Consider the following 15,862-nt stretch of genomic DNA (forward strand, 5'->3'; position numbering starts at 1 on the left):
GGGACTCCATTTCCCGGCGTTCACTGCGGCGCCCGACCCTTGGCGTTTGCGCGTTGCCCTCTCCCCACCCTCCCCAATTTCCACTCCCCCCCCCACCCCACTTCGCCTGCCGCGGTTGGGTCCGCGGCCTGCGCTGTAGCCGTCGCGGTTCCTTGGAAGCGAGCAACTCCCCTCCCCCACCCTGTTCCCGGTCCCCGTCCAGCCGGTGAGTCTAAGGTCGTCGCCGCGCCGAGTCCTCTGTCCTTAGGCGCGGCACATGGGGTCTCCGCGCGGTGATGTGGGGGTGGGGAAGGAAGTGACCCCGTCCGGCACTGGGGGAGGGGGGGATGGCCTGAGGGGCGGAGGCGGGAAAGGGACCTCACCACCACCCCCAGGCCGTGAGAGAAGAAGGGGCCAGCTTTTGCTTGGAAAGGATAAACTTCGGAACCTTTGGGAAAGGCGCGGGGGACATACAGAGACCTGCAGGATAGGGATCTGGAGCCGAGAGCCCTGCCGGAGTGGACGTGAAGAGGAGAGGGGGCAGGTCTTCGGGAGCGCTAGGGATGTGGGTAGGACTGGTAGGTCAAGACCTGTCGGTTTCTCGAAAGTGGTGGAACTCCAGAGATTCTCTAACTTCAGAAAAGGGGCCGAGGTGTGAATAACAGGTACTGGAGAGGGGTGCTCCAGAGTCTAGAATCCTTTAAGGAAAGGTGGCCCCAAATTCTTCCATGGTTGGGGAGCAAAGTGTGGGAGGAGGGAGGATACCAGAGGCAGGGTGGGAGAGCTTGGGATTTACTTACACTCTCCGCCCCCCCCCCAGCTGACGTGAAGATGAGCAGCTCAGAGGAGGTGTCCTGGATTTCCTGGTTCTGTGGGCTCCGTGGCAATGAATTCTTCTGTGAAGTGAGTTCTTCTCAGTCTCCCAGCTATCTCCACACAAAGTTTGTCTCTGTATTTCCCACATATTTAGCTTCCACACACTTCTCTCACAGGCTGCCATAGAAACTTTCTCATGTCAGGGGAGAGTCCTTTCAGTAACCCCCTCACTAAATTGTGAAGTGACAAGACTGCCCAAATCCCAAGCCTGTTATTCTCCAGCAATGTAACATTGGACAAGTCAACTTTATTATTATTGTTATTATTACTATTATTAGACTGGTACTGGTAGTCCATACTTTGGGAGTCTCTTAGAATTAAAATGCTGTTTGTGAAGATGTTTTATAATGTGCAAAGTTGTGTGCTAATAACACAAAGGATTGTAACTGCCCACAGGACCCAAGCTGTTCAGTCTCCACTTTTCTTAGAGATCCAACTGCCCCTAAGGAGAGGACAAAACTGATTTGTAGAGATGGGGGGCAGGAGTAGGAACAGGGATTTTGAAAGGAATGTTTCTTTAAGGAGGGGATTGTTGTAGCTGTTTTTTAAAAAAGGCCGGAGCTTTTATGGGAAGGCAGTGTATGTGAACTGGGGAAAAAGACTCAAGTACTTCTGCTGAGTTGGAATTGGGGAATGGCGGGAAACAGAAGCAGTTGTGTTGAGAATAAGGCACCAGTTAGAGCAACGTGCCCAGGTCAAAGCTGAGGATTCTGCTATGGGTTTCTTCTTGACTTCCACATCCTGACAGGTGGATGAAGACTACATCCAGGACAAATTCAATCTCACTGGACTCAATGAGCAGGTGCCTCACTATCGACAAGCTCTAGACATGATCTTGGACCTGGAGCCTGGTGAGGCACCCTCAGGGTGGTTTTGTGTGTGTATGGGTTTTTTTCTTTCGTTTCATATTCTTGTTTATCTGCTTCTTGAATTTCTAAATTTTCTTTTGGTTCTCTGATTCCCTTTATCCAAAGTCCTGTCCGTTTTGGTCCCTCATCTGACTTTTGCCTGGTTTTGTGACTTACACCACCTGTTTCCATGCTCTGATCCTGTAATTTGGCTCTATTCCCTAATGCTAGTTTCCCCATGGGTCTTATTTCCCGTTTCTTTGTTTTGCCTTGCACCTTTTAGTCTAGAGTTCCCTCTTCTGCATTGATATTTTTCATTTATTTGTTGAGGAGAGAGTTGGGAGGGAGAGCAGAGAGTAAAGGCTGCAGAGGCATAGAGAGAAGGCAGAGCTGCCTTGGGTTGGTGGAAGGGCCAGAGGCCCAGGCTTCTGGGTCAAATGCCCAGGTGATGGGTGGCGCAAAGATGGGTGCCAGGCAAACTGTAGCCAGCAACCCCTGGAGGTGGGTGGGGCATCTAAGAAAGCTGTAAGACAAGTGGTTGCAATTGGCTGGGGCCATGTTTCAGATGAAGAGCTGGAAGACAACCCCAACCAGAGCGACCTGATTGAGCAGGCAGCCGAGATGCTTTATGGATTGATCCACGCCCGCTATATCCTCACCAACCGTGGCATCGCCCAGATGGTGAGGCCTCTCTGCTCCCATTTGACTCCTCTGAGGCAGTAAGGGAAACCGAGGTTCCTACAGCGAGGAGTCACATGTTTTCAATCTTGTCAAGGAATGTAGCTGAGAAGAGGGGAAGAACCCCAGATATGGGGCCTGGGAATTAAATCCTAATTGGGGTCGTGCTGACTGAGGTGTTTACAGGGAGGGAGACATGACCTTGGACAGGAAGTTGTCGCAGTCTGCCTCTTCCTCAGGGAACAAACAGCGAATGGCTCTGATGGTCTGTAACCTGCCAAACTGGAGGAAAGGAAGCAGGGGAGTATGAGGGCCCATCTGGGCCAGCTTGAAGGGGGTCTCTGGACAGAAAGGCAGGAGTGGAGGACAGAGCAATGTTTGGGCTGATGAGGGGATCGCCTCTTCTCTTCATACCTACCCACCAACCCCTTTCATTTTATTCACCTCAGTTGGAAAAGTACCAGCAGGGAGACTTTGGCTACTGTCCCCGTGTGTACTGTGAGAACCAGCCAATGCTTCCCATCGGTAAGTGTTGGAGGAGGGAAAGGAGGCCACGTCAAATGGCCGGTCCTCCTGGGAAGAAGTTGGGGCTCAGCAAGTCTGGGCCTGAGTCTGGGAGGGAGGTGGGGCAGGCTTGGGGGTGCCCGGCCTGCTGAGTCTGGCTGTCTCCCAGGCCTTTCGGACATCCCAGGTGAGGCCATGGTGAAGCTCTACTGCCCCAAGTGCATGGACGTGTACACACCCAAGTCATCGAGGCACCATCACACGGACGGCGCCTACTTCGGCACCGGTTTCCCTCACATGCTCTTCATGGTGCACCCCGAGTACCGGCCCAAGCGGCCCGCCAACCAGTTTGTGCCCAGGTGGGGAGCAGGGATAGAGTCACCCAGGGTCAAAGGAAAGGTTCGGGATTCCCCAGAAAGAAGGGAGGACAGGGCATGGTCCTTTCTTGAGGTTTGCTTCTCCCAGAGCAAGTGACGTTAGAGAAGGTATTTGCCTCATTGTGCCTCTGTTCCCTTATCCATGAAACCGGGATGATGATAGTATCTGACCAATAGGGTGTATTTAGATAGTTGCTTTGAAAAGCATTTGGCACCTGAAGTACCATTTAAATGGTAGCTGTTCTTGTCATCATCTTGGATGTTCAGCCTTTTGCCAGGAGAAAGTGTGGTTTGTGTTTCTGGAATATCATGTTTACTGGGAAGAACAGTTTGGTGTTATATTGAAATAAGCGCTGATCTGCACACACACAAACACACAATCACCTACGTGTGTGTGTGTTTACATGTAGCCTAGACTTTGAGTTTTAATGGCTGTTTAAGGTGCATTTCCCAATATTCTGGAGGGAAGATATTTGGGAGCCCTGTCCTAAGCACTGAGCAGACCCATGGAGAAGCTGGGGTGGGGAGGTAGAAACTCAGGCCACTGGCAGGGCCAGGGTGGGGCTCACCCTGCTGCCTCTCTGACCTCTGCCCCGGCCCAGGCTCTACGGTTTCAAGATCCATCCAATGGCCTACCAGCTGCAGCTCCAAGCCGCCAGCAACTTCAAGAGCCCAGTCAAGACGATTCGCTGATTCCCCATCCCACCTGTCCCTCAGTCTTTGACACCTCCGATCCTTTGCTGCAACCCTTTCAGGAACCCTCTATGGTTTTTAGTTTAAATTAAAGGAGTCATTATTGTGGTGGGAATATGAAATAAAGTGGAAGAAAAGGCCATGAGCTGGTCTGCTGGTGCTTGGGGTTGGGGGACGGGAGGGTACAGCCGTGCTTGATTCCAGGGACCCTCATGGCCCAGCCCACCCTCCTCAAGTTGAAAACCAGCACAGATTGATCCCCAGTGGATTTGGGTGAGGTTTTTAGCAGTAGAGCAGAATTTCTAGTACTGGATATGGAGATGTGCAAGGCCACAAGGAAAAGACCAGGGGAAAACAGATTTCAAAGTGTAGAGACATATTTCTTCTTTTTCGGCCCCCTAAGGCTGTATATTTATACTGTAAGGAGTATAATCAACAGCAAAATCTTCGATTTTGATTTTACAGGGCAAGTGGTCCTGAAATAAACAGGACTGCAGGGGGTGGAGAGAGGGACAAGGTCTAGAATTGTTGTCAGGTGGTGTTTGTGCGCCCCCTGCTGGGGGAGCTAAGACAATGCTCATCTCAGAAGGATGGGGGCCCTGGGTGCCTGGCCAAAGTTTTTCCCAGCACAGTAGGGATGGTTCTGTTGTGTAGGGAGGACAGCATGTGGTACCAGAGACAGAAGCTGATCCATGGACCCTTGAGGTGTGGGAATAAATCTTATAAGGGCACGAGGGACAAAGATAGACAGCTGGATAAAGGCCTAGGTGGTGGTGTCTGGGCCGCTGCTCCCACGTTCAGGAACCCGACCTTGTGGGTGAGGACATGCTGTCCTCCAGCCAAGTTAATAACTTCCTCCCCCAGCCAAGGAATATAGCTCTGCGTCTACAGCTCCTGCTCAAACTGTCTGTCCAAACCACCCTGCAGCTCAGGATCAAGGAGCATGGTCACAGGAAGGTGGGGTTTCGGGATACCCCGCAGGGACTGCCCTCTCCCCCCGAATCCCATCACGAAGGGCCGTATGCTTGTAGGTGTGCTGGTCATGGTGGGCTTCGCAGTGGGAAAAGGTAAGTGGGGCCCAGGGGCAAGGAGGGAGGGGTGACTGAGTCCTGGAAGAGGGTGGGGCTGTAACGCTGGTTCACGGGCTCCCCACAAGGCAGAGAACTTGAAATGAGCCAACACTCCCATCCCTCCTGTCTGCTGCTTTCCCAGCTCCTGTTCCTGAAGTCCGAACCTGCCACCTCTGCCTCTTAGAAGACCCTTCTACGGGCTGCATTTCAGGCTCAGAGAAGTGCACCATCAGCACCCCATCGCCATGTATGGTGATCACCATCTATTATGGTGAGTCAAGCCCCGGGAAGGGGTTGCTGGCGGGATAGACCATGGCTTGGCCTCCTTTCCTCTCAGATGAGGGCTGTTCAGGGCCTGGGGTGCAAGAGGAAGACAGCAGGATCCTGGAAGGAGTAGTCTAGGGTTCTGGGGGAGCTGCTGAGCCAGTTTTTCTGGCCCCTTCTGGAGGAGTCTGGGTTGGAAGTCTGGGTGAGGGATGGGGAGAGTCTAGGGTAAGGATACCAGGTTTGGGGACTGTGGGAGGCAGCGGGGGTTATCAGCTAGCTGTTCCCTCTTCTCCAGATACCAAGATTCGTTTCTTCATCCGAGGCTGTGGACAGTATAATTCTTACCGCTGCCAAGAAAAACGCAATACCTACTTCTCGGAGTACTGGTACCAGGCTCAGTGCTGCCAGTACGATTACTGCAACTCCTGGTCCAGCCCCCAGCTCCACAGCTCCCCGCCTGATCCCCCAGCCGGGGCCGGGGCTGTGCCTCTGTCCGAGTCCCAGATTCAGTGGTTCTACCAGGCCCTGAACCTCTCACTGCCCCTCCACAGCTTCCATGCTGGGAAGGAGCCCGAAGGCCCGAACCCCCCGGCCATCCTGCCCCCGAACCTGAGCTTGTCCATTGCTGACCTGCGCCGCATATATTTGTTCCTCAACAGCTCGGGGCTTTTGGTTCTTCCCTGGGCTAGGCCTTGATGCCTTAGCCTTCCTGGATTTCACTCTATTCCAGCATCTCTCCCCTAACACCACAGCCCCCTGCACTGCCCTCCTAGAACACCCACGTTCTCTGCTCTGTGATTTCTCTGGCCTCCCTTCCACTGTACTTCTATCGTGACTACGATTTTGGTGTCTTTTCTTGCCCAGAAACTGGTGGTGGTGCACCTCCCAGAAAATAATGAGGTCAGAGTCTGCCCAGGCTGGCCTGGGAAGACACAGTGGCTTCCTCGTCCCTTTCCTGTCACCGGGGTCCATCATCCCCTTCATCTTTCCAGTCCCCTGTCAATCTGGTCATCTGCTGTCCCCATTCCGATCTGGTTGTAGATCACATCCTATGCCTGTCTTTAGACCCAGACTGAACTTGAAGCAAGAAGAATGAAGGGTAGACTTCTGTGCACATCTCCTGACTAGGCATTGTGGTGTCCCTGCCTCACTGCCTCCACCCCCACCCTTGCCCTGGTTGTCTGCTGCTCTCCTTTCGTTGCAGTCCCTGGCTTTCTCAGCCCCACTTCGCGTCACTGAGTCCTGACACCCACTTCAATAGATGCCAGGGGAGAGGAGAGGAGAGGCGAGGGTCTGGCCTGCTCTCTTCCACATCTACTGCTTGCTCTCCACAACCTCCACAATAAATGGACTGGGCTAAGTCTGTGTCACACTGTTTATGGGGTCAGGCTCAGGTATGGGCAAGTATAGACCAGTTAAAGAAGGTTGACTGGGCATGGGATCAAACCATCTACAGCCTGGCCCACTCCACTTGGCCTTTGTGGCTTCCTCATGGCTTGCCCCCTAAGAGCCTATAACCATCCCACCTTCTGCTTAGCTAGAGATCTGTTCAGCGATGAGGAGTATGACTTCTGTCAGCCTTTGACTTACCCCACAGGGGCGGCTGGCTGGTTGTCAGTAGAGCATGTGACTCTTGATCTTGGGGTTGTAAGTTCGGGCCCCATGTTGGGTGTAGAGATTACTTAAAATCTTTAATTAAAAAAACAGACAAACTTGCCTTAGAAACAAAACCTAGAAAGTTAAACCCCTGGTTACCTCAGGGTTTTCCAGATAAGAGAGGGGGGGAAAACTCTCTTTTGAACCAGGAAAACTCGGGAACAAACCAAAGGGCCCAGGTCTGTATCTCAAGTTACCTGGTACTGAGGGATCTGAGTTCGTTCGTGCCTGTTCTTTTTAGGATACTGGCACCCAGGACCCCTCATTACGGAGCAGGTTGGGGTGTTGGGGGGTGTTCAGAGATACATGATTAGATCTTTAATACTTCATTCAAAAAACCACAAGCATAAAGAAAGCAATAATGAATATTCATAACTTTTTCCATACATACAATAAACACACTGCTCTGGGCTTGATGTTCATGAATACAGCTGGGTGCCTGCCCTTCTGAGTCTTGTAAACCAGTGCTGGGGTTGTGAAACCTTTCTCTGAAAAGTAGTGCAGCTTTGTGGTTGGGGGACCCAGTCCCAGCCCCTCTGCCATTTGGGTAAGTTAGTCTCTACCTTAGTTTGGTCACCTGTCAAGGAAGGATAGTACCTCATAGGGTTGAAAGAATGCACGTAAGTGTGTGCACAGGTGAAATTAGAGCCTCCAAAATTGACACATACCTTAGGGACAAAGGTACATACGGATTGTGGCATTTGTATTTATTTATGTATGTATTTATTATTACTACTACTTTTTAAATTTTAAAGATTTTATTATTTGAGAGAGAGCACAAGCAGGGAGGAGGGAGAGAAGCAGACCCTCAGCTGAGAAGGGAGTTTGATGCTGGGCTTGATCCCAGGACCCTGGGATCATGACCTGAGCCAAAGGCAGACACTTAACCGACTGAGCCACCAACTTCCTGATTACTACTTTTTAAAGTTATCTCTATCCGCAACATGGGGCTTGAACTCACGACCCCAAGATTGAGTGACAAGTTGTACCAACTGAGCCAACCAGGTGCCCCTTTGGCCTATTTTTAAACCTCTGGCAAAACACAGAACCTTGCATACATCATAACTTGTTTTTATAAACCACACACCTGTGTTACCAGTCTCCAAGTCAGTATAAAGGCCTTTATCAGCGCCAAAAACTGCCTTTGTGCACCCTCCCAGGCACATCCCCAACTCAGCAGTAGCCAATGTCCTGAGTTGTAGCTGCTTAGAGGAGTTTTGTCTGTGCTTGATACAAATGGCATCATGCAGCATATATGTTCACTTAACACATTTTGCGCGTATGTTAACAGAGCTCTGTGCCCCTTTCGTGGCCTGTGCTCTGGCAGGAAGCACCGATACTAATTTGTAGGTCAGGGAGCAGTTGGAGGTAGAAAAAATAGGTCCAAACCTTCAGTGTGCCTCGCCTCTGTCTGGGGCCACTTTCTCCACCACCTCTGACTTCAGTGTAAAAGTCTAGGTTTATGCAGCTCTAGCAAGTCAAGTGGAGGATGGTCTCAGAGGTTGAGGAATGCAAGGCCCAAAACTGCAGTAACTTCCCACACAGTCCTTGAAGAGGGAAGCTGAGGCTGGGATCAGGCCAGGGCTCCATGAGACCTAGGGACTCTTCCACAGAGTGCCTCCCCAACCCTCTCCCTGGGCCTTGGCCTCTCATAGCTCCATTCCCACCAGCACCCTTCTCTTGCCCCTGTGGACTTCCCTTCCAGTTCTCACACAGCTCTGGGTTTGACCCCACTGCCAAGGATGCCCCCTTCCCTTTTGGCCTTCCTTGCAGGAGTGTTTCCTGTTCCTCTTCACTTTTTTGTGCCTAGAGCTGAATCCAAGACATGGAGTCCGGGCAGGAGCAGAGCTCAGCAGAGTTGGGAGCCCCTTACCTGCCCCCACAATGGGGCAGTCAGGCAGGACCTCAGCCTCTGTCAGCCTCCACCACTACCAGAAGAGACACAAGCCGTATGTTTTGCACAACAATTTATTTGGGAGGAACACCTGGGGACGTGAGGTGAGAGAGGCCTATGGTGGGAAAAGGGACAAAGCCGGGCAAAAAAGCAGCTGAGAGGGACAGCGTTGGGAATAGGGTGTTGAGGGGTGTCAACCAAGAGGCAGATAGGGCTGGGGTCCAGTAACTTGAGGGAGGCTGGGAGGACTGGTAGAAGGAACTGGAAGTTGTTCTGGCTGTGCCAGCCAGCTGGAAATCAGGAAGATGAAAGGCGACTGGCAGGATTTTATTCTAAAAGTTTCTGCAGAAATTCTAAGGAATATAGAAGACTCTGTTCTGGGGATTATTGCAGAACTCCCGGAAGCAGCATCGAGAAAATATCCAGAAGCCAAACACTGGAGAAGAGCGGGTATATGAACAATCACTCATCTGCTCCTTGCGGCGGCAGTCACTCACCATGATGTCGGGGCCACTGTCTGGGGAAGGGTGGCAGCAACCAGTGATACAGAGATCCCAGGCCCCAGGAACAGCCCCAAACCCTTCCACCCCCTCACTCCATATGGACTTAGGATCACTGCCCCCACACCTTTCCCTGGACCCCCAAAAGGCAAAGATTCCTGGAACTGGGCAGGGGCTGGGAATGCCCAGGAGTCACCAGCTATGGATTTGTGGAAGGTTGGTAGGAAAGAGCCATTCAAAATATGATGATGGTTGTAGGGGGCTGAGTTGGGTCTTGATGGGTGAGAACCATCACTTTGGCCGGGACCATATAAGAAGTTGGGAGAGGCTTCTCTTTGATATGTTTGAGTACTCTGATATTGGTCCATATCTATGTTTAAGAAGTGTAATAAAAAGACTTGAATTTGAATTTGAAGGTAATTTCATGTAGTGGTTGTTAAGAGCACCATCTCTGGAATCACCACAAACTGACTCAGCTTCTAGGAGACTTGGGCAAGGTGTTGACCTTTCTGTGCCTCTGTTTCCTCATCTGTAAAATGGGGTGGGGTAGTAATAACAATACCTACCTCAGAGGGTTGTAAGTGCTTAGAATGGTGCTGGCACATAATACATGTTTTGTGTTTTAAAAAGGGTAAGGGAGGGGCACCCAGCTGGAAGGAAGGAAGGAAAAGAGAGAGGGGAGGGGAGAAAGAGAAAGAAGGAAAGAAAGGAAAAAGGAGGGAGAGAGAGAGGAAAGAAAGGAAGGAAAGAAAAGAAAGAGGGAGAGAGGAAAGGAAAAAAGAAAAGGAAGGAAGGAAAGAGGAAGAAGGAGGGGGAGAGGAAAGAAAGAAAAAGAAAAGGAAGGAAGGAAGGGAGAGAGGAAAGAAGAAAAAGGAAGGAAGGAAAGAGAAAGAAAAAGAAGAAAGAAAAGAGGAGAAGAGAAAGAAAAGTGTGAGGGATTGTGTGGAAGAGCAGGCATGAGGAACAGGGGAATATAGTCAATTTTCAGCAAATTGAAAATGAGGTGGAGCTGTCCAGAGGGCCATTTGACATGACAGTTTGGCTTAACATTCAAATTCGGGAGGAAGCAGAGCAAATCCTCTGTGGGAAGAGTAAAGCGGGAAGACAGCTAAGGCCTGAACTTTGGTGAACATGAACCCTTAAGGGTCAAGGAGAATAAGGCAAGACCAAGGGAAAGAGGCTGGGAAGAAGCAGTGGATGAAGCAGAGATGTCTGCAGGACCTGTGGCTGTCAGGCAGGGAGAAGGCAGCCTGAGGACAGGCAGGGGGATCTGGTGATCACAAGGGTCCCCCACAAGGCTGGGTGCTGTAAGGAAGGCAGAAGCCGGTCAGCTGCAGCCTGAGGAAACAGGAGCATGGAAGTGGAGACAGAGAATGGCTCTGAAGGTAAGGAAAGAGAGACCAAGATGGGGAGCAGCGTCTAGGAGTTGCAGGAACCTGGCGCGGGGTGCAGCCGAAAGATGCATTTTGGGAATGGGCTGAGCCAAAGACAAGCAGCTCACTGTTCTTTATGAGGAGAGTCATGCAGCTGCTGCCAGGGGGGGCGAGGCAGATGTCAGATCCAAGAAGGCATCCCAACTCCTTGGTCTCCAAGAGGCATCGATAGCAGCGCAGGTATTTGGGGAGCTGAACTGGATGAGGGGGTTCAGGATCAAAGTTACCTAGAACACAGAGAAACACTAACTTCAAACCCACCTAATTTCCTGGCTGGTCAACCCCCTCCGTACCTCCCGATCTTGGAAAACCATAAAATCACCAATTCTTGAAAACCATCTCGCTTAATTCTCTAACAGAGGCTTTAGTCCTTGTTAAAATCTCCATTCTCTGCTCTTACACATCCTAAAATAAGGAACTCATTAAGAGGATTTCATTCACTCATTCAACATGTATTTGAGGTGCTAACGTGTGCCCAGCGCTCTGCAAGCTTCTAAGTTCAAAGGTTAGGCAGGGACAGCTCATCCCAGCTTTGGGCAGTTCAGTGAAGACAGTTCGTCCTCTGGCTCTTGTTTTACAGTCCCTCATCCCTATGGACTCGCTTTTGAATATGCTTTCTTAATCTGTAGTGTTCAGAAGTGAAAACAAGTCTGCATCATCACAGGATAGGAGGAATCTGTGCTTTGTGTAGACAGACCTCAAGCAGCCCACCACCACATTCTTCCTTTGGTGGTCTTATCACTGGAAAGACTCATATTAAACTCCGTCACCAAAGCCCTTCCCCACTACGAGTATATACACCTCCCTCTTCCTCTGGTCCCAGGCCCAGACCACATGTTTGTGAGTCCCCAGACCCAGCGGAGCACTTAGTGTAAGGCAGATACTGAACAAACACTTTGAATCCTGTTTCTACATAGGTGGTGGTTTGCAGCCAAGTGAGGAGATTATCAGGCTGGATTGAGGGTTGTTCTAGTCTGTGGATCCTGGTTCTGTCATTTAGCACATTCCTGGAACCCTTCCTATTCTGCACTGCCCCAGATTGGAATGGGTCCCTTCAATATCTCCATTCAGGTCACTGCTGTTGAGACGGCCCTGGGGTGATAACTAGAAATCTCCCTCAGAGTGAACATCAGTCCATTACCAATCCCCAGGCATTATCCCACCAAGCCCATCCATCCCATCTTTCCTCCCGCCTGGGTTTCCCTGAGCATCCTAAGCAGATGGACCCAGACACCTGGTGTCTGTGGGTTTCTCTACCCTGCAGACCAGGAGACCCGTCTGACCCCTTAGAGCCACTTACCAAACACCAAGCTCATCATGACCAGCGCTATTGAAAGGACCATGCAAAGGGCTTGGGGGGTGCTGTGGAGGCCCAGGGGCCCCATACTCCGACTACCTGCAGGACCTGCCATAAAATGCATGACTGCCCACCAGCCTCCAGCTGGGGCTTATATTGATGGAAGAGAAATTGGCCAAGAGGAAGGAGACAGGTAACACCCATTTGGGGTGGCAATCAGTGCCAGAATAGCCAGAGAGACAGAGTGTCCTCACCCATGACCACTCTAAGGCCTAACCTCCTGGCTTGGGGACAGGACCCTGGCAAGAGGGAAATGAGAGGGAAACTTTCTTTCATATTTAATCTACAGAAGTTTATTCACGGTATCTGGTGTTGGGGATACAACATTGCACAAAATCCCTGCCCTCACAGAGCAGTCTAGTGGGGGAGACAAGAAATAATGGGGGGGGGGGGAGACGAGTGCTTCCCGGGAGGCACTGACCAAAAGAGCAGTGAGATCAGATTTCTGTTTGTAAAAGATTGCGAGGCCGGGGAAACATTTAGGAAGCTATTCCTGAGTCCAGTCACAAGATGGCGGCCTGCTCTAGCAGAAGAGAGGCAGGCGAAGCCATGAATGAATCTGACACATATTTGGAAGAAACACTGGACAGATTTGGAGTTAGACTGAATATGGAAAGAGGGAAGGTGGGGGAATAGGCTTGCACAAGGAGGTGATTGGTGGTACCATTTTCCAAGATGGGGAAAACGTGGAACGGTAAGAAATCCCAAAGCGAGGACACCTGGGTCCCCAGTGTCCTATTCAGTCCAGTGGCCTCTGTGGGGGTTCCGGGTGGCCAGCACATTTCCTTACGCCCCCCTTTCCCAGCCCCGCCTAAGCTCAGCAGCAGGTCAGTGGCTCTGATCTCCGGCGCCCACAGGCTCCGGCGCCGTGCGCTCGCTTTCCGAGCTTGACTGCATCTCAAGGCTCCCAGGAGGATGAGGGGGCGGCCCCCAGGCCGAGCTCCATTCTCGGCCGGGAGCCGCTGAGAAGAAAACCTGGGAAAGCCACGCCCGCATCCGACCCAGACATCCACCCCTAACGGACACCCAGAGCACTATGAGGCTTCCCCGGAAGGCGGCGCTGTGGCGCCACCAACCCTCCCAGGTGCGAGGCTACTTAACAACCATAAGTGGCGGTGGGCGTCGCAGGCGCCCGCCCCCTTCCTCTGCGGGGGGCGGGGGACGGTGCCTGCCCGGCTTCTCCACCTGGCGGGCCCTCTGCATGCCCCTCTCCAGATCAGTCTGTCTGAGGGACTCGGGGTTTTCACTTTATTTTTGTTTTATTAAGATTTCACTTATCCGTTTGCAGGAGGGCTCCCTGCTTACAGTCCCGGACCATCCAAGAATCATCCGGCCTCGAGGTGCTGATGGGGAAGATGGGAAGAAATGGACGAAGACTCGCCCCAAGGGAGACGCACGGGAAAGAAGAAACACGAAAGGAAAACGCACGCCACTGCGCTCCCAAGAGCCTTGGGATGAATGAAATAAGAAAAATGTATTACCGAAAAGTCAGAGTAATGAAGTTAGTGGGGGGCCGCCTGGCACCAGCCGAAATGTCTGTTGAATGAACGACAGAGTGGTAGACGAAGAGAATCAGAGAGCGGGAGCTCCTCTTGAAGCGAAGGGGGCAAAAGGGAGTTAAAAGGGAATTTCACAGCGTCCTCAGAATCCCTCTCTCGAATACAACCGCAGCTCAAAGTCCAAGCACTAGGGAGTTATGGGTAGCTGAGGCTGGGCTCCCTGAAGGAGTCACCCTGAGAGGTCCGGGAAGACTCGCTGTGGAGTTTGAGACCATGCGCCCCGCGCGGAGCGGGAGGGAAGACAGGAGAGGTATTTCGGAGCTGGGCTGGGTGGGGCTGGAAGAGGTGTTGTTCGGAAGGGGCGTGGCCTCAGGGCCATCCATGCTGCCCCTGTTTCGTTTTGTTACTCCCCAGTCTAAGCCACCCGGCGCGGCCAGCGCGCTGGCAGAGCCTCCCGAGTTCGTTGCCATGGTGACGGGCTCCGAGGAGGCTTTCCCTGGGTGAAGAGGCGGGGCGCTTCTATAGTCGCCATGGTGACAGCAGCGAAGGGCGGTATCTGCGCTGAGTGCCCCTCCCCCGGGACAGGGGATACCTGGGGGTAAGCCGCCGAGTGACGAAAGAAGGAGGTGGGGCCTGAGGACAGAATTCTACAGTCAGGGGGTATGGGGCGGGGCCAACAGGGGGCGGGGCCGTAGATGATGGGGCTGGGCGAGAGCCAAGTTCCGTTAGCCGAACGGCTAGACTAGGTGGTCTGGAAAGGACATGGAGAAGCGATCTTTAATCCGAATATAAATGAATGGGAAGAAATGAATGACTTGGTTCCTCAGGGAGTTGGGATGGCTTGTTGAGTGGCTGGCTGAATGAATGGATAGGTACGTGGCCCTCACTCACTTGTGACAGCCGTGAAGCAGACACCTGCCCCTCCCGGGGAAGTGGAGCAAATCCTCAGGCCAAACATGGAGCCCAGAGCCGACTCCTGCAGCTCACACTGAACGCAGCGCAGGTAGAGCCAGCGCCTAAAAGATAGGGAAGGATGAGGAATGGCCCAGGCTAGGGCCCACCTCTCCTTCCCAGGTTTCCTGCCCAGGTGCTAATTCTTTTTTGTCTCAGCCTCCATCCTCTCTCCCAGTGTGCCCAGCCCCTCGGGGACGCCTGGCCGTCCGGGCCTTACCTGGTGCCCAGGAAGGCAAGGTCCAGAGCCCCAGCAGCTGTGGGATCTGCATCTCAGCTGTTCTTCTCCTGAGACTGTTGGAACCCTGCTATAGGGGGTGAGGATTGGACAGGGAGCTGGTTCCACCCTGGTGAGGGGTTGTTCTGAAAACAAACAGCTGATGTGAGCTTTATCAGGTGGGGAGTAATCTAAGGAGGTAGACGGAGGCCCCTGGGTGGGTGGGGGTGTCCAGAATTCAAATCTCCCTCCCCCTCTCCATCCACTTCAGATATCCAAGGGCTCCTCATAACATCCACTGTTCTTTATAGTACGTGCAGGAAGAAGAGGGGAGGGGGAAATGGTGGTTGAGGCAGGTCAACAGAGTTCCTGGTGGCCATGGCCAGGAAGGGGAAGTCCTTTGTCTCCGGGGTGTGGAAGGTGCCCCCTATTTGCATTCAAGAAGGTTGTTAACTTAGCTGAACAGAGTTGTTTTCTAGGGGATTAACTGTCTTGGTAGGTCAGGGAGGGTGACATTCAGAATCCAGCAACTGGCCCTACAGCTTCATGCTCCACGCTTCCCACCCTGTGTGCCCCCTGGGACAGGCAGAGGAGCGGAGTGCCAGCATCAACTCTCCAGTATTTGCCAGAAGTGGAGCATTCTGGAACTGTGGCCACCTCCTCTCTTTTAACCCCAAATATCCAGGTGTCATATCACCTGACAAGTCCCAGAGATCACCCTTCCAGTGGAGACTCAGTCTGCTTCTGCCCCAGAGACTGCAGAAGGAGCTTCATGCCCTGGGGTTCCAGGAGACCCTGAAATTAGCCAGAGGCCATCTGGGACATCAAAGCATTATTGCTTCCCCATGTTAAGCTTGTTCAAAACAGTGGCCAAGGAGGGTAAATCTGTGGGAATTTCATCTAGAAAAGAGGTTCCCAAAGAAGGAGGTGGCCAGGGAACATACTGATGGGTGGGAGAAGGACCAATTCTGTTTCATGAAATCCAAGGATTGGAAATAGGACAGAAGTTAGAGGAAACTAATTTCCTCAGGTTCAACCTAAGGAATTTCTTCTAAGTTGTCCA

The 15,862-nt window shown here is 52.1% G+C and overlaps 3 protein-coding genes across 5 annotated transcripts; 2 read left to right on the plus strand and 1 right to left on the minus strand.

The window, feature by feature from the left end:
• The first annotated feature begins 54 nt into the window (after positions 1-54).
• On the plus strand, positions 55-4,097 carry CSNK2B (casein kinase 2 beta). The gene is made up of 7 exons (XM_045795661.2): positions 55-205; positions 800-882; positions 1,604-1,706; positions 2,269-2,384; positions 2,831-2,906; positions 3,055-3,244; positions 3,865-4,097. The coding sequence occupies exons 2-7, from the start codon at positions 811-813 to the stop codon at positions 3,953-3,955; spliced, it is 648 nt and encodes a 215-aa protein (XP_045651617.1). The 5' UTR covers positions 55-205; positions 800-810; the 3' UTR covers positions 3,956-4,097.
• Positions 4,098-4,245: 148 nt separating this feature from the next.
• On the plus strand, positions 4,246-6,652 carry LY6G5B (lymphocyte antigen 6 family member G5B). The gene is made up of 3 exons (XM_045795660.2): positions 4,246-5,022; positions 5,168-5,296; positions 5,588-6,652. The coding sequence occupies exons 1-3, from the start codon at positions 4,899-4,901 to the stop codon at positions 5,986-5,988; spliced, it is 654 nt and encodes a 217-aa protein (XP_045651616.1). The 5' UTR covers positions 4,246-4,898; the 3' UTR covers positions 5,989-6,652.
• Positions 6,653-8,912: 2,260 nt separating this feature from the next.
• LY6G5C (lymphocyte antigen 6 family member G5C) lies at positions 8,913-12,196 on the minus strand. Of its 3 annotated transcripts, none has more exons than XM_045795655.2 (3): positions 12,076-12,196; positions 10,844-11,002; positions 8,913-9,359 (listed from the first exon to the last, which is right to left on the minus strand). In XM_045795655.2, the coding sequence occupies exons 1-3, from the start codon at positions 12,194-12,196 to the stop codon at positions 9,196-9,198; spliced, it is 444 nt and encodes a 147-aa protein (XP_045651611.1). In that variant the 3' UTR covers positions 8,913-9,195. The 3 variants fall into 3 exon arrangements, with proteins under 3 accessions (XP_045651611.1, XP_087714083.1, XP_087714084.1); XM_087857957.1 differs by having other exon boundaries at positions 8,913-9,355; positions 10,837-11,002; XM_087857958.1 differs by having other exon boundaries at positions 8,913-9,355; positions 10,837-10,972; positions 12,076-12,160.
• Between the last annotated feature and the right edge of the window lie 3,666 nt (positions 12,197-15,862).

The sequence above is a fragment of the Ursus americanus genome, chromosome 32 (genome assembly GCF_024610735.1).
Source record: "Ursus americanus isolate L20-20 chromosome 32, mUrsAme1.1.p, whole genome shotgun sequence".
Taxonomy (NCBI): Eukaryota; Metazoa; Chordata; class Mammalia; order Carnivora; family Ursidae; genus Ursus; species Ursus americanus.

What these genes read in the sequence shown, in the direction of transcription:
- CSNK2B (XM_045795661.2), top strand. Translation starts at nt 811, where the DNA reads ATGAGCAGCTCAGAGGAGGTGTCCTGGATTTCCTGGTTCTGTGGGCTC. An exon ending in CCAGCCAATGCTTCCCATCG is followed by an intron (nt 2,907 to 3,054) that starts GTAAGTGTTGGA and finishes GCTGTCTCCCAG; the next exon opens with GCCTTTCGGACATCCCAGGT. An exon ending in GCCAACCAGTTTGTGCCCAG is followed by an intron (nt 3,245 to 3,864) that starts GTGGGGAGCAGG and finishes GCCCCGGCCCAG; the next exon opens with GCTCTACGGTTTCAAGATCC.
- LY6G5B (XM_045795660.2), top strand. Translation starts at nt 4,899, where the DNA reads ATGGTCACAGGAAGGTGGGGTTTCGGGATACCCCGCAGGGACTGCCCT. An exon ending in GGGCTTCGCAGTGGGAAAAG is followed by an intron (nt 5,023 to 5,167) that starts GTAAGTGGGGCC and finishes CTGCTTTCCCAG; the next exon opens with CTCCTGTTCCTGAAGTCCGA. An exon ending in GGTGATCACCATCTATTATG is followed by an intron (nt 5,297 to 5,587) that starts GTGAGTCAAGCC and finishes CCTCTTCTCCAG; the next exon opens with ATACCAAGATTCGTTTCTTC.
- LY6G5C (XM_087857957.1), bottom strand. Translation starts at nt 12,196, where the DNA reads ATGCATTTTATGGCAGGTCCTGCAGGTAGTCGGAGTATGGGGCCCCTG. An exon ending in CATGATGAGCTTGGTGTTTG is followed by an intron (nt 11,003 to 12,075) that starts GTAAGTGGCTCT and finishes TCTGTGTTCTAG; the next exon opens with GTAACTTTGATCCTGAACCC. An exon ending in CTCATAAAGAACAGTGAGCT is followed by an intron (nt 9,356 to 10,836) that starts GCTTGTCTTTGG and finishes TTCCCCAGACAG; the next exon opens with TGGCCCCGACATCATGGTGA.